The 17,771-nt window shown below is 39.3% G+C and overlaps 1 protein-coding gene across 3 annotated transcripts in view; it reads right to left on the reverse strand.

Moving 5' to 3' along the window:
* The window catches only part of phactr2 (phosphatase and actin regulator 2), a 66,198-nt gene that overhangs the window by 46,537 nt on the left and 1,890 nt on the right, over window positions 1-17,771 (reverse strand). The window contains exon 1 of one of the 3 annotated variants that reach the window (XM_053621833.1): window positions 4,727-4,790. The exons of the other annotated variants lie outside the window; for them this stretch is intronic. Coding sequence (XP_053477808.1) covers window positions 4,727-4,739 — 13 coding nt within the window. The 5' untranslated portion in view covers window positions 4,740-4,790. Of the gene's footprint in view, window positions 1-4,726; window positions 4,791-17,771 lie in introns of those variants that run through there. 3 annotated transcript variants of the gene reach the window in all.

Raw genomic sequence — 17,771 nt, forward strand, 5'->3', positions numbered from 1 at the left:
ACACATCTTCTTCTTCTCTTGCCACAATTAGGCGGATAACATGCAACTCATTTTTTCTTTTCCTCTCTCAGATTCTCATGTTTCAGCTCAGTTCTCTGCATCTCTCTAGGCAGTGGTAGCTCAGTGGTTAAGACATTGCACTACAGATTGGAAGGTCATGACTTCAAACCCCAGCACTGCCAAGCCACTGTTGGGCCCTTGAGCAAGGCCCTTAACCCTTAACGGCTCAGATGTATACATGAGATAAATGTAAGTCACTCTGTATAAGGGCGTCTGCCATGTGCCATACATGTAAATGTCTCTGGCAGTCATCTTGTTATGGATGGCATTTAATTTCTTAAAGTTAATTCCAACAACACTGAGCTGCTGTATATACCTGAAGATACATCCCCACTTCAAGATATTATCATCTCCCTGGAAACACTGGGATCACACTGGCAATGCATGAAGCCTTTCAGCAGGCTCTGGCTGTTCCTTCCCACAGTGGCCACTCGGGTGTTTGATAAATCCCTTGTCATTTTGAGATTGGACTACTACTTCTCCCGCATGCCATCCAACTCTTGCAGCTCCATGCCTTAGTTTCAATCTAACAAGTTTCTCTCACGTCACCTCATTGCTGTCTTCAAAGGCATATCTACAAGGCAGGCAATTGCCTGGGGCCCTGCATACTGAGAGGACCCCAAAGGCTGATCATTTAAATAATCAGACAGTTTCATCTTAAAATAATGTGCAGCAACACCTCAGCAACACCTCAGGCCCCTTTTTAGGGTGCTGTCTCGTTTCAGGATTCATTTATGCTCCTGTGCCATGCCTTCACACTTGAGTCGCGCAAGCTTTAATTCCTGAAAATGAATATGAAACTATCTGGAAGTCAGAAGCATAACTGTAAGTGATGGAGATAATAACGAATAAATTAAGAATAATTAAAGACAAACAGTTACAGCTAGTTGTCCAATTTCAGTTTTAGTTAGCTAGGGTTAGAATGTTTTGAGTAGTGTTAGCAGTTCTTAATGTGGGCTGACATGAAATAGGAACCAGGAATGATGTGCACAACACCGGCGGCACCACTTGGCAAGTACCGGTACTGTGTCTCTTACTCCCGCGAATCAATACTTAACGTTAGAAAATGCGTAAGTTAATACTAGTTATTAGTTGAAGATGGATATTTTGTTTCTTCACTGAGGATTGAGTTCCTATTTGTAAAACACACCATGAAGCTGTAAAAAATAAACATTTCATGTTCTGTTACATATGTTTTGACATTGTAAAACTGTAATTTTAACATTGTAAATTTTTTTTACAAAAGTACATTGTATAATTATATCTGTAGGAGCCTATGAAATATCTTGTTAAAATGTTTATATTTATATGTGCTTATGTAACATTTGATGTTTTCCCATAATGATGTGATGGCATGGGCTTGACCTATCATGCCTATGTATTTTATACAGGCAGCAGACAGGGGTGCCGGGGAGACCTGTTACAGGGGGAAGGGACAGTTTTGAGACCGTGTTCAGCAATTGTAGGGTAGCTCCTTTCTTTATTCGTTTTTCTACATTCTTACAATTGTTTTCAATAAAGAAATGAAGTCTTCAAAACATGTGTCTACTGCAATTCCTCTCTACAGAAGTAAAGGGCCACAACAATATCTCTGGGTAATATGAATAACAACATAAATCCCTCAGAAGGGCTTCATGCATTTATTCTGTCTAGGGCCACGGTATAATCCAGGTTCACCTCTGGCTGGCTTCCTGTAGGTACTGGCATCAGATTTAAAACACCGATGGCTGTCTGTGAAGTCAAAAATGGACCAGTCTCCACCTACAACACTAATGAAACCCGCACTATACGACATTCCCTTCAACCCTCAAGCATGACTTGACCCACCATCTCTAAAGACTATTCTCAGTACTGGCAACAAGGTGGTGGAGTGAACTTCACCTGTCGGCCTGAAGAGTTGAGTCACTGGCTGTCTTCAAGCAAAGACACAGAGCCCACCTCTTCACTCAACACTTATGTGAGCACTAAATATATACCAAGAAAGAAAAACATTCACTTGACTTGTACGCCATTCTACCGGCTGTACTAACTTCCAATCTTACTCCTCTCTAACAGGGGTATATCATGAGGGTATTTTTGTACCTTGGCCTATTTGTACTAGTATGAGGATATGTTTTTTCAATAATGTACTTCTGAAGAAGGGCATTTTTCCAAATGCTGTTATTGTTAACTTAATATAATATAAAAGTGAAATAAAAGATTGTGAGTTTGATTCCTGACAATGCCACAGCCATTTGTGGCTAGGAGTCACGGAGAGAAAAATCGTGCTCTCTGGGTGAGACGGATGGTAATACTGTCTCTCCCCTTTCAATCGCTACTGGCAACACTAGCCAATCATGGCTAACTGTAAGCTCATGTATGTGAACAGGGCAGTTCGCACTGTCCTCTGAGGGTGTTAAGCTGACCTGTGGTGCAGCATGACCAGCAGTTTGAAACTATGAGGTGGCTTCACATGTCTAGGAGGAAGTAGGTGCTAGCTTTCACAGTCCCTGGTTGGTAGCTCCCATGTGATGAGCTAGCTAATAGGTGGAAATTAGCAAATGACCAAAATGGGAGAAACTAGGGTAATAAACAAACAAATAAATAAAGCACAGTACTTTGTATTTGGAAAATACGGAAATACACTTTAAAGTGAACACGATGATCAGTAGTAATGTTCTGATGGATAATCTTTCAGCAATCACACTAGTGGTGAATCTCAAGAGGGTCACTTATACTGGCTCTTTGCTTTATATTTGGTTTATAAGTACTGCTGTATCACATGTGCTAACTTGCTGCCATTTCCCCCGACATATAGGTGAGAGGTTAACACAGCTACAAGATCATAGCAGTCTTGAGGGCTAGCTAACATCCAGCACACCAGCTAGTGAAAACCATTGCTGATTGAACAATATGGTCTCACACTTCAAAATTCATAGCAATCATACAACTCAATTTGTGCAAAGGTTAAAGTAATGTCTAGGAGCAGGGTTACTGTCCAGACCTTGTCTCATGACTTCATATGTATAAAATCAAATAACATCTAGTCACATACAAATTTCTTAAGGATCAGTTTGCTTATAAAGGACATGGTCATGTGAAATAATTTATACACTTAATAAACATGCAGTCACAATAGTCTTGCATCATTGCTATTTTCCCTGATGAGTTCAGGTATCACGGTTTCCTAACAGAATGTGATAAACATTCATTAGACTTTCATTAATATTTGGTGTTGTAGGAGAGCTTTGGTGTGAGTGTCTGCTTTAAAATGGACTACAATCTACAATATAACGTGTCAATTTATATGCTATCATCACATCATTCTTATTTCTTATTCCATCCTGACCATAATATTTTGTATTTCAAATATGTATTTTGAATACATGGATCAGAAACCTGGCCCATCCCTAGAGTGCTGTCTGAACTTAAATTACAGGGTGTACAACTAGTATCATTCCTAAAGCATTCACACAAACCTTGTATAAAGTAAATTTGGAAAAAATTGAGTGGCCATCAAGTAAAGCAGAGGATTGCATTTATGCCTTTGAGGACCCCAAGCAGCTTACACATGTATTCTCTTCCCAGCACAACTGATTCAGATAATAAGAGGCTGTAGAACAATCATTATAAAGCCCAGGTGTTTTAAGAGCTGCGAAAATGTGAGCGAGCTAGGTGGAAAAGCTGGACTGTGAACAATAACACACCCGTGTCTCAACTTTATCTAAATGTCAATTTCAAATCTCGTTCTGCAAAGCATTTGAAAGTGGTTCTCTTCAGTATCCATCACGTTCACAATCAAAGCTATAAGACTCCACACTTGACTCGATCACAGGTCATTTATTGGATTATGGTCCTCGTTGTGTTTTATAGGTCTCCAAAAAAACAAAGCTGGAATTGTAGACTTGACCGGGATGCTGTATTGAGACAGGCTGTCCCAATGATGGTTATGCAAATACTGAAAAATCCTTTTCAGGATTTTTGCAAATCATTGTATTTGAGTTGCAAATATATCAGACAGAGACTCTTAACATGCTTACCCAGTCCATCAGTTCATCATGGAGTGAAGGACAAATGCTTATGTTATAGCCCAATGATCAAGCCAATCAGCACAGCTATACACAAACACACAGATACCAGTTTGCATGCATGTGTGCAGTCATTAGGTTCAGTGAATACAAAAAGGAAACATGTTATATTTTAGGAAACATTTGTATATGGACTTCCCTCAATGCTCACATTAATTGTGTGGTGATTCTATAGTTTGACTAAGCTACAGATACAGTAAAGACATAATAGGCTTGTGACATGAAAAGAAGTACGGCAACCCCCCCCCCCACCCCCCGATCACATCATATGACCAAATATGACCAGACTCTAATATCCAATATTGTTGCTTTTCCTCGCTGTGTTTATTCAGTGATTGAACATTATGCTAGCGTGATTTTCAGCATGTCAGTTGAAAATCAAACAATCCCAGACCACTGTAGGATTCAGCACAGAGTAATATCAGATTAGATCCTGGTACTGTTCCTGACCTGTATTTTAACTTATTAGAGTACCAAACTTTATTAACTACACCTCCCGGGTATATTCAGACATGTACAAACACACACATACACACACACACGTACGCACACACACACGTATCCACATGCACAGCTGGAGAATGAAATTAAGCACTCACAGGCATGCTCCATGTCTGGAAGGAGAGAAACCGATTGCTTCAGTGAGTGGCTGCTCTGTTTCTTCACTCACTCTCGTCTCTCTCTCTCTCTCTCTCTCTCTCTCTTTCTCTCGCTCTCTCCCCTTCCCCTCACCACTGTCAGCCCCTCCCGCACCGCTCGCACAGCATTCCTCACTGCAGTAGAGCGCAGCAGGAAGAACACTGACGACGACAAACAGCCATTACGTCCATTAGAGCAAACGGATTGAGCCAGGACAAGCCCATCAAGTGGGTCCTCCCAATCCACTGGGGCTTTCAGATTCAGCCCAAGGCCATGAGACAGAACGAGGCAGGTTGGGGGTGATGGTAAAACAGCAGTGTCCAGTTAAATTACAGGACTCTCTTGTCCATTCATTCTGAGATTGTCTTTTCCACAAGTCCGTTATGCAACACACAACGGCAGATTTTTAAATAGGTGCTGCCGTGACAGGTCTTGGACTTCCTGGCTAAAAGGATCGAGGACCTCATTTAAGGACTCATTGTGGGCACTTGCGAGTCTCTCACTATTTTCAGTCTATTTTCAGCAGTGGGACGTGACACCAAACACTGGCCAAAAAAAGCATAAATTTTCGCTGGTGATATTCGTCTCTGGTTGGATGGGAGCAAAAGGGAGCTTTCACAGCTTACCCCTAGAGGCTTGGCAGTCATATGAGCCAAGTATTTTAGCATTTGGTTTTGTGATTAAACTAAGGCTGAAGCAAGTTCTGTATCTGTTTTGCGGGGGCAATCTTGTGTGTATGGAGCTATATTTGTAAAAAGTTCAACTGTATGTACTTGTTCTATCCAGATTCGTGTTTATTAGTAAATTCATTCTTTCATTCATCTTTAGTAACCGCTTTGTCTTGATCTGAGTCATGCTGGATGGGAACACTGGGAGTGATGCTGGATTACACCCTGAATGGAACGCAGTGCACAATGCATACACACATTTACATAGCCAATCCACCTACTGACATGCTTTTGGAAGGTGCGAGGAAACCGGAGAACTCAGAAGAAACTCATGTGGACATGGGGAGAACATGAGAAACTCCACACATACAGTAACCCGAGCTCAGGATCGAACCAGGGCCCTTGGAGCTGTGAGATGGCAACAATTTATATCCTTCACATCAAACAACATGCTTTTTCCATCACAAGTGCTGTTTTATTCAATAGCTGGCTGTACTTCTTAAAACGTAAGCATTACACTGATACTTGAGCTTAGGGCTAAAGAATTAAAGAAAGTGAAAGTGAAAACTGGGCCCTTCTTATTAGCATGTGGCTTGCATTTCTTACCTGATTTGATTAGATGCTAAACGATTCTTTCTATGCAAATCTTGCCAGGAATGAAATAAGCAGCATTACGCCACTCCAATTATCAGGGACACAAAAAGCATTGTGTAAAGACATTAAGAACATGTGGCTATTTGTAGACCAGTGTAAAATTCACTAATCCTGTGCTTGAGGGTTTTAATGCTTAGCTTGGGGCTAATAATCCTCTACATCAACTTCCTCTGAACTAACAGTTTCGTAAACGTTGATGTCAAAGTACAAAGTCCATTTCCGAGAGCCATTCATTAAGTGTCCCCTTGTTGTTGAGACAGCATTAAGATCTCATTTCAAGATAATTTACATCCTGATGATCTTCTGTGTTACTCTGCCGGATATTAGCGGTCCACACTGAGACTTTTTAACTAAGCAAGGCTACTTTTTTAACTGCATCAACAAGTGCTGAGAGACAATAACATAGCAGAGTAAGATTAGAATAGAGAAAAAAACAAGCCTTTAAAAGCCTTTATAATAGGGCTCTATTTTAAATAGTTTGAAAGCAAATTTATAAAAATAAAAAATAACATCCTGCAAATTGTGTTTTTCCATAAGCTACTGAAAAGTGAATATGCTGAGGAGAAGCAACAAAAGGATATAACCACACACACAGTGAGACTGGAACAAACATTAACTGTCATCAATAATTTGACCACCCGAGGGTGAAAACCTTTTTTATAGCAATATTGATGTGTTTTTATTTTTATTTCTAATATGTCCATTTATAATCATCCATCCTTTTTCCATACTGCTTATCCAGGTCGCGGAGAAGCCTTGAGCCTATCCCAGAGAACTCGGGGCACTGGGTGGGGGACACTCTACATGGGGTGCCAACCCATCACAGGGCACAATCGCACACACACTCACAGACTACAGACCATTTGGAAAATGCCAGTCATTTCTTTGCATCAACACATGTCTTTTTACTGGAGGAGGAAACCGGAGTACCCAAAAGAAACCCCAGAAACACGGGGAGAACATGCAGGCTATGCACACACAGGACACGGCAGGATTCAAACCCGAAATCCCGAAGGTATGATGCAAGCTTTCACTGTGTACTCACATTTATAACCTTTATGCACAAATTGAGAAGTTGTATAAAATATAAACTGGTGGATGAAACCCAACACTGTCACTGGCACGTCTTGGAATTTTGGGTACATGAGATAAAGGTCATCAAACTAAATTCTGGAAGATATTCAGCCTTAAATAAAAAATTTTAATCTAGAAAAAAAGAATTTTTTAATCTAGAAAATATTCTCACAAATATTGGCACCTCTGAAACCTTGCTTGCAAAAAAATCTAAGTATATTAGATATTACTTATTCCTCTGGTTAATTCTCTGGGGGAGAGATTAGTTATTCCTCTGGTTAATTCTCTGGAGAGATTAGTTATTCCTCTGGTTAATTCTCTGGGAGAGATTACTTATTCCTCTGGTTAATTCTCTGGGAGAGATTACTTATTCCTCTGGTTAATTCTCTGGGAGAGATTAGTTATTCCTCTGGGGAACTCTTAACACATAGTGCTTTCTTTTCAGAGAAGTTTCCAAGAATAACTCCTTTAGCATGCTAAGTATGGAATAAAATATGATGGGCATGCTCTTACAGGAAAATAAGCAACACTGGGGAGGGGTAATGCAGCCCAATATGAAGGGAGTTGCTGATGTCCCAAAGTTAAAAACAGAACATCCAAAAATATTTTACTCCTCTTACACCACGTTGTCACAATTTACCATAACTACCTTACATCACACTTTTAATCTGTTTATAGGTATGTTTAATGTTGTGGAACATCCAAACAAGTTATTTCCTGTTATCGCATGTTAGAGCAGCAGTAAACAGCTGTTCTCTCACCAGTCTATTTTCTTGAAGTGAGATAAATGCAGCATGTCATGAGAAACCCCTAAGCCCTCCATTCTGAAGACGTTCCTGTGTTGGAAAACATTTTTAAAAATCCAGCTTTACCTTTCGCTGTTACAAAATGCTGACATTGGAGACTCCTTCCATAAAAGGAAAGGCGTACCACATAAAAGGTTTTTCTTTGATTCTTTGATTACCAATTCGAGATTGGTAACCACCTGTTTCTGAAGAGTTCTGTGGTCACAGGACATAAACAGAGACAAATAATAAAGATGGTAATATAAAAAAAACTCACTGTGTGGCATCACAAGGGGAGAGACGTGATGCTGGAGGATTTTGCTTTACTCAAAAGGCCCCATGGACTATGTTAGTATTATCTCCCCTCACCGACTCTAGATCTGTATCAGGACATTGTGGATAAACTTCTGACTGAATATGCGGTAGGCAGATTTGTCATGGGATGTTTGAGCATCCAAGAAGTCCTCCATTTGAAAATGCCTCAAAGGCCAAACAATATTGTTTCAGAAATCTAATGAAAATTTGGCTGAGTGCTCATTATCAAGGCCCAAAGTAATGCAAGAAATGTGGAATTATTCGGAAAATATGTCACGCTACTCCTCCATGCACATTCGCTGCTATTATAATAGGTGATTAGAGTAGCACATGGCTCATTTGGCTCGTTAGGCAAGACGCTGACCTAGTGTAGTACCAATATAATTACAATTATATTGCAGGACTGAATACAAGGGATGGCTAGTGATGATATTAGATGGGATGGCTGATATTTAATATCTATCACAATAAGAATGATGTGAGGAAAGCTATTACACACACACACACACACACACACACACACACATACACACACTTAAAGGCAAATAGGCACCTGCATTAATGATTTCTATTTTTTTCTATTTTTTTAAAAGTCTTTCGAGTCTGTAATGCTCTACTTGGCTTCATGCTGAGTTTCCTCTAAATACCAAACATGGTAATGTCACGGATTTCCCCAGCGACAGTGCACGCTTCTGGGTTGTCATTACTGCATTTACTTTTGACACGTGTGTTTTGTTTTGATTTCTGTCCTGTCTCCACCCCTGTTATGTAATTGGTTCGTTCCTAATGTCTCAGCTGTTATGTGTGTGTGTATATATATATATATATATATACATACATACATACATACACACACACACACACACATCAAATATATTCAAATATATTTCCAATGAGGCTATTCACATGAAATTTTCACCAGACATCAGTATTAAGAAATCTGGAAAAATAAAGAATTCACAACATTAAAACCATAAATAAAGTTATGTGTAATAAAGGGGAATAACACAGGAAAAAAGCATGGACACACAGAATAAGCAGTTCTCCAAGGCAAGGTAAGGCAAGGAACCAGCTAAAATCCGTAAGTAGTTAGAAAGTAATTATACCCCATATCTGTGCAAATTAATATCAGCTGGGTTACTAAACTGATGGTCTATAAAAAGGCTTTTTGCTACCAAGGAGTCACACAGGAAACATCTCATGATAGGTAAAGAGCTCTCCCAAGACCTTTGGAAACTTATTGTTGCAAAATGTATTGATGGAATCGGATACAGATGTATTTCAAAACTTCTGAATCCTCCAGTATGCACCATTGGGGCCATTATCCGCAAGTGGAAGCAACATCACTCCATCATCAATTGGCCACGCACAGGAGCTCCTCGCAGTATTTCTGACCAGGGAGTCAGAGGACTAGACCAAGAGCCAAGACCCACTCGGAAAGAGCTCCAGAAACACTTGAAGGCAGCAGGTGCCATCGTCACAGAGAAAACAATAGGCAATGCACTCCACTGCTCATGTTCACCACGCAAGACTCCATTACTAAAGAAAAAGCATGTCAAAGCTCGTTTAAATTTTGCTATAACTCATTTGGACAAGCCTGTGAAATACTGGGAGAGTGTAGTCTGGTCAGACGAGAGAAAAATGTAACTTTTTGGCTGTCATACTACACACCATGTTTGGAGAAGAAATGGCACTGCACATCACTCTAAAAACACTATACCAACAGTGAAGTTTGGAGGTGGAAGCATCATGGTGGGGGGCTGTGTTCATCACAAGGTACTGGCAGACTTCATATATGATTAAAGGAACGATGAATGGAGCCCTTTACTGGGAGATTCTTGAGAAGAATCTGCTGCCATCCACCAGGACGATGAAGATGAGACATGAGTGGACCTTCCAGCAGGACAACGGACCAAAGCATACGGCAAAGGAAACTATCAATTGGTTTCAGACAAAAAAAAAATCAAGGTGTTAGAATGGCCCAGTCAATCCCGTGACTTGAATCCAATTGCACAAGATTTAAAGACGATATGTTTATAAGAATGGGCCAAAATCACACCCAAATACTGCGGCCGATTAATTTCTTCATACAGGAAGCATCTTGAAGCTATCACTACAAACAAAGGCTTCTCCACTAAGTATTAAATTAATTCCACTTACTGTGTTCAGTACTTTTTTCCTGTGTCATTCCACTTTATTACACACAACTTCATTTATGGACTTTAATGTTTGGATTTCTTTATATGTGTGGATTTCTTGAGTTAATACCAAAGTTGGAAATTTATTTACTGACACGTTCAATACTTATTTCCCCCACTGTATATATATAAAACATATATTATATCCAATTCATGAATAATATGTAATCTTTTGTAACATCCAGCTGTTTATGAAGCAAGGTACCAAAGACGCATTAATCACTATTAGATTCCAAGCATAACATAAAATATCACATGAAGAAAGACTCCTTTAAGCTTTTGAGATTCTTTCCATCTACTTCAAAATCGCTTTTATATCAAACACAATATCAAACAATATCAAATGTCATTCGCTCTGTTTTGAAGGAGAGATGTGGAGTAATCACAGCTGAAAGGCATGATCGCCCCGCTAATACATGTGGCCTTTAAGCCTATGCCGAGAACACCCACGGCTGATGTCTCACAGATTCAGTAGGCACACTTTAAGATGTACTCTGGTTCAGAAAGAGATGAAGAGGTTCGAATATTCTGCAGTAGTGCCTCACCACCCCCACAGGCCAACACAAGGTAGTTGGCCTTTCCATTTTGTTATGCCTGTTTTTAAATGTTTTGGCTCTTGTGATGTTTCTATACCAAATCCATGTTTCTTTCAGAATCTTTTATTCAGTAGAGATGTTTTGTCTTAGTCCAGACATCAGCACTGTGCCTTGGAGAAAGTATTAAATGAAGTACAGAAATATAAACATTTGTCCGTGTGGTTATATAATACAAATGTTACTGCAGGTTAACACACGAAAAAAATAATAATAAAAGGTACAGTGAGACAGTGGGTGATGTTCCAGACATTTTTAAGTATCGGTTGTGTGCCTCGTCTCAGAGGAAAAGGAATTACTAAGGGCCTACATTAACAAAAGCAATACACTCTTAGAAAAAAGGGTTCTGCGTGTTTTCCTTAAATAATTAACTACTTGGAAATAGTTCTACTTGGTACTCTCTCTGACAAGAAAACACTCTATTGTACGGTTCCCCCAGAGGGACAAACTGAATAAACCTTAAAAGTGCTAGATGTAATTTTTTTTTCTAGTAAGAGAGTTTAGATTGTGACCTGATTAGATAGGGAGTGATGGATGAGTTCACGAAAACTCATGCACGCACTTTTAAAAAAGGCAAATTACAAATAATTGCCAATAAGCAATTTTGTAGGGTTCTACATATAACCTTTAAGGTGTCATTCAGAGGGATAAACCAAAAAACACGTCAGGGTTCTAAAGTAATAATCTTTCTCCCTAAGTGTGTAACCTGTTCACTTGCTGGTTAGTCCCTCTCTTTTAGGCTTTAGTACTTTCTTGGGAACAAATGTATATGAATGTATGTGAAATGGCTTGTGAGCTCTGATTTGATTCCTTATTGCCTTTTATAGTGATGGCGTGTTGAAGTGCTTGACTGGTTTACACGACAGCCAATAGTGTTTGAGGTTGAATTTAACAAACTTGACAATAGCAAGTGCCTTTTTTTCAGCTGTGGAGGATTTCTGGCTGCCACATTCACCCATGCCTGTGAATTTGAATGAGGATGACATCTCAGATGAGAAGATGCTGAGTGTTTATAGAGTTATGCCATATATGTTGGATCTACCATCAGTGGTGCCGATGGTGATGGAGGGATATAAGGTGTTTCTGAAATATTACTTACTCGTTCTGATGGGAAAGCCCTAATGCTGTATAAAGACGCAACTGCATTCTCAATCCGTCTGAGGTAGGGAGACATTCTGGCATTTAACAGCCTGAAACTAATGGGCCCAAACATTTTCCAGCATTACGAAGGTCTGTCAGGTTGAAGGTTTATCAAGGTTGGAGTGGAAGAACTTGAGAAGCCTGAACAGAGCCCTGACCTCAACCCCAGTAAACACCTTTGTGTTGGATGAACTGGAACACCAACTGCCTCAAAGCCTCTTCACCTGACATCACTAATGCTCTTGTGGCTGAATGGACAAATCCCCAAAGCAGTGCTCCAGAATCTAGTGTAATGTCTCCCCAGAAGAGTGAATGGAAGTTATTATAACTTATAATAATAAATCTGGAATAGGATGCTCAAAAAGCACATATGGGTATGACAATCAGGTGTCCACAAACTTTTGGCCATATACATGTACATTCTACACTACACAATTGGACGATCACAAGAATAGAACAGGATAAAATTGAAATGAGACTATCTTGTCTTTTTTTTCTAGATATAATATTGTACTCGTGTCCATACCCCGGTCAGACAGTTACAAAAAGCTTTGAATGACAGGAACATGAGACGACTTCTTTTTTTTTTTTTTTTAAACAAATCTCTTCTCTGGTTAAATCAGCATGCCTTATTTCTTATCTCTAGGACATTCGGCACAACCCGAAGCACAGACACTACATCACGTCTCCTCAGTGTCTAATAATAAACAAAATACCCAATATTGCACACAAAAACTTCAAGCAGAGCACTGAATATAATGAGCATCCATTTAAGATTTTAAATCCTTCCAACACATACAGTACAGAATGCAGAACAGTGAGCTGTCTTCTCTACACTGTGAGAAGTGTGCAGCCCCCTCAGTAGGGCACATTCCCTTCAGCTTCTCTATCATTAAGCGACTAATTGTGTGCATTCTCACATCAGCATCAAAAGGAAGCCGAACCTACAAATTAATCCAACAAAGTGGCCTGCTGAGCCTTTTTTCCACAATGCTGCTGAAATCACGCCGAAGACAAAGTCGCTTTTGTTCTCAGGATACAGACTACCACATTCAGACACACAGAAAGACATATTTACATGTTTAACACTCTTACAGTGCTCACTGATGAATGAATTTCAGTGTTATTTATGGCATGGTGTAGCAGAGACAACACATCCAAATCCCAACGGAACTGAACAATATTAAACAGTCACCAAATCACTACTATGTGCACCTGTACTTTATAACACACAACTTCTTCACTGTACTACTATCCATTCAGATGCTACAATTATTCTCAACTTTTTTTTACATTCATTCTATCTGGACAATGTTCCTAAAGACATGCATAGGTAGTATACACCGATCAGCCGTGATATTACAACCACTAACAGGTGAAGTGAATAACGTGGATTATCTTATTACAGTGGCACCTGTCAAGGGGTGGGATATATTAGGCAGCAAGTGAACAGTCAGTTCTCAAAGTCGAGTGTGTTGTTGGAAGAAAGAAAAATGGGCTAGTGTAAGGATCTGAATGACTTTGACAAGTGCCAAATTGTGATGGCTAGGTCAGAGGGTCAGGCTACTGGGTCAGAGCATGTCCAAAACAGCAGGTCCTGTGGGGTGTTCCCAGTATGCAGTGGTTTGCCCAGCCCAGCTCACTACAGTATCTACACTTTACCTTTAAATATAATCCATCCATCCATCCATCCATCCATCTTCTACCGCTTACTCCTTTTCAGGGTCACAGGGAACCTGGAGCCTATCCCAGGGAGTATCGGGCACAAGGCAGGGTACACCCTGGACAGGGTGCCAATGCATCGCAGGGCAAAATCACATACACACTCACACACCCATTCATACACTACAGACACTTTAGACGAGCCAATCAGCCTACCATGCATGTCATTGGACTGGGGGAGGAAACTGGAGTACCCGGAGGAAACCCCCGCAGCACGGGGAGAACATGCAAACTCCGCACACACAGGGCCACGGTGGGACTCAAACCCCGGACCCTGGAGGTGTGAGGCAAAGGTGCTAACTGTTAACCATTTCCATGAGTCACCCATGATATGTAGATTTAAGTCCCACAACATTCACTCAACCCTGTTACCTGAACACATTCATCCCGATGAAACATTTGGAATATCCCTCAAGTCACATGTTCAACAGGAAATTGCATAATCCAAATTTCCTGGAGATCACATGAAGAAAAAAAGTAAGTTCTTTCTTTTTTATTTTCAATGATGCTGTGATATTGACTGATGACAACATTTTCAAAGTACAACCCTGATTACCCTGACATCCAAATTATAGACTGAAAGTAAATTATTATTATTATTATTATTATTATTATTATTATTGAAATCATTTTAAGTAAATCATGCCATTAGCATGGATGCATTTAGGGTAATTGAGATATTGTTGCTTGAGATGGATTAACACATTATTTGAATGTTGAAATATCCATCCATCCATTTCCATACCACTTATCCTACACAGGGTTGCGGGGGAGCCTGTAGCCTATCCTAGGGAACTCTGGGCACAAGGTGGGGGAAACACCCTGGATGGAGCACCAACCCATCACAGGGCACAATCGCGCACACACATTCACACATTACAAACAATTTGGAAATATCAATCAGCATACAGTGCATGTCTTTGACTGGGACTGGGGAGGAAACCAGAGTACCTGTAGAAAACCCCCAAGGCACAGGGAGAACATGCAAACTTTGCGCACACAGGGCGAAGGCAGGATTCAAACCACCAACACTGAACATGCTAACCATGAAGCCACCATTCCCCAGAATGTTGAAATATTATAAAGAGAAATAAAGCTGTTACAAGGGCTGAATGGCAGCCTAATCATGAAATCACCCAAATCACTTACCTACAATTTAATAAGCACCTTCTAGGCTATTTCGCTGGTCTGTGTCATGCTTTCTATATCATGCTTCTGGTTGCACAAAGGAGTACATTCAGCAGTCAAGCAGTGAGATATTACAGGAACTCAGCTGCTCAGTCCTGCTGCTGGACATTATAAATGTTTAATATGTTCTCTTAAGGTCATGACTGATTTACTTAGCATTAAAAATTTGAGCATAAAAATGTCAAACAGTAATAACATCAGTTGAGACTTCTCCGTGCATGGTAGCTTCTACACCTCTTCTTCAACCAATGTAAACATATCTCTTGAGAAAACACATAATAACATGTGTGGTGTAGAGGAGAACACTGAACGTGATGAAAACCAGTGTTTCATTCTGCACAGTAAGCTTAGTAAAAAAAAAAAAAAAACTGACTGAGGCCTTAAATGCTATATTATCTAGGCACCATACCATAGATACCAATATATTCTACATATTTTGTATATATGATAGGCTCCAGGTTCCCCATGACCCTGAAAAGGAGTAAGCGGTTGAAGATGGATGGATGGATATTTTATATATATAATGTATTTGTAAATAATCACTTTCTCCCTTTCATCTTCTGATTTTTTTGTGTATTGCTCAGCTGTAGAGTACCTAAGCCTCACAACAAGCATTTCAATGTACAATTGTTGTCACTGATATTTTGTGCACATCAACTTGAAATAGCATTTGATTAGAGGAAAAAATAGAAAGCGCTTTTTCGCCCCCTGGTGATTTTGTAGAGGTACAACACCACCAATCTTAAACACTATTTACACACAAGAGATACACAGCATCATCTTAGTACTGTACACATCAATCCTGCAGGTGAAATCCTAATTATTAAAATTAAAAGGTTTGAATGAAATGAGACCATTTAGGTAAGGAATGTAAGCCGTACTGTCAGCAAAAGAGTGTGTATCTGATCATCAGTACATTAGCCACTGCAACCACATGTCACGGAATCAGCATTAAATTTAAAACAGAAATATAGTCTGCAGAAAACTAGATGAAATATGCATACACATGTATGAATCAGTTATGATTATGGAGCAGACGTATGTGCTAATGTGCTAAGGTTTGTTGTCAGGAAGTGGTTTTAAACCATCAAGCCTGCAGAAATGGTGCACTGATAAGACAATTATCATCAGCACACTACACAAAAATAAGGCAAGCATGATTGGCTTGTGAGTTCAGCATAAAAGCAGTGTCAAACATTTTGATGCTGGTAGACTGCCGGTGGATTTCCAGAGAGAACAGTTCTTGTTCTGAGGTCACACTGAGTAAACACAGTCTTCATTTCTTTTGGTTTTAGACAGGAAGCTGTGTCATACCCACGCACCGTATTTAACTGTCATTAGTCCTATCTTGTAAAGGTTATACTGGTGGCTACATCATGAACCCACAGTGCACACAAAAACAAGAAAAAGAAAAATTCTCAAGGCTTCTGATGCAGTTTAGTTTAATGATCAAAGAAAATGAACTAAAAATAAACTAAATAACAATTTTAATATTTTTACATGACACATATAATTAGTAGCGCTTTTCAATACTTTTAGCAACTATAAGAAGGCAGTTTTCCTAATTGGGATCAATAAAAATACTTTAGAAAGTAAAGAACCAAGTACATAATTTACATATGTATCTTTATGTTATTTTCTAAAGTAGCTGTAATATACAAAAGTAACAGCTTTATATAGCATATGTAACATTTATATGACAAACATATCTCCCAAAATGAATCTTGAATGAGCCAAAATGAATCTGTCTTATTCCCATTCTAATCTCAGTATCTCTCTTATTCGCCTCAACAGTTACTGTTTATCCCCAAAATGAAAATGAGCCTCTCCAGCAGTTTTCTAGTTTTCTCCACCATCATCCTTAGCTCATACTAAAAATAGTGCTGTCCTAATAAAACTGAACTAAAACTAACATGATGTAGAGCAAAATGTTGCTTGGTAAAAGGTTTTATATGATCCCCAATTCCTTTAGGTATTAAGATTTTTCTTCTTATTTATTAATCATTCATTCTTATTTAGTGATTCAGTAACTGATACGATCATCTAAAATGTTTCCGTTTGGATGGGGTGGTGTACAGTAATGATCTCAAGTAGTTGACTAGAACTTCAACTCTACCACGAAAAACTTACAGCCTAAAACCACAGCACACTGTGAAAGTAGGTCAACAGCTTGTGGGCAGCTTGTGTGCTTGACCTTGACTTAAAGTAAGCGGATGATTTTTGCAACACTGCACAACTTCCACTGCTGCACAACAGATCAAACAGTCATTTAACCTTACGACACATGTGATGAAACACTATCCACAGTATTCATTGCTATCCAGCTGATTTTAATGGATAAAGATAAGCTATGTAGACAGAAAACACCCCAGGATCTATAGTAATGAATGTGGGGTATTGTGATAAAATAACACCTATAGTATTGAAGTCATGTCTAAGTGTGAAGCTGGACTGTTAAAGACAAACTAAATGCTAACAGGAATATTGTTGGGTAATTGCTGAAGCAAGTGATAATCATACAGTATGAAATATACACACACACACACACATATATACATACACACATGTATGAATCATCCAGTCATACGTTTTCAACCTTGAATGTAAGAAAGCGTGTATTTAATCTTTTTTTTTTTTTAAAGTGTGAAGCCATCTCACGCAACAATAT

This window comes from Ictalurus furcatus, chromosome 3 (assembly GCF_023375685.1).
Source record: "Ictalurus furcatus strain D&B chromosome 3, Billie_1.0, whole genome shotgun sequence".
Classification (NCBI taxonomy): domain Eukaryota; kingdom Metazoa; phylum Chordata; class Actinopteri; order Siluriformes; family Ictaluridae; genus Ictalurus; species Ictalurus furcatus.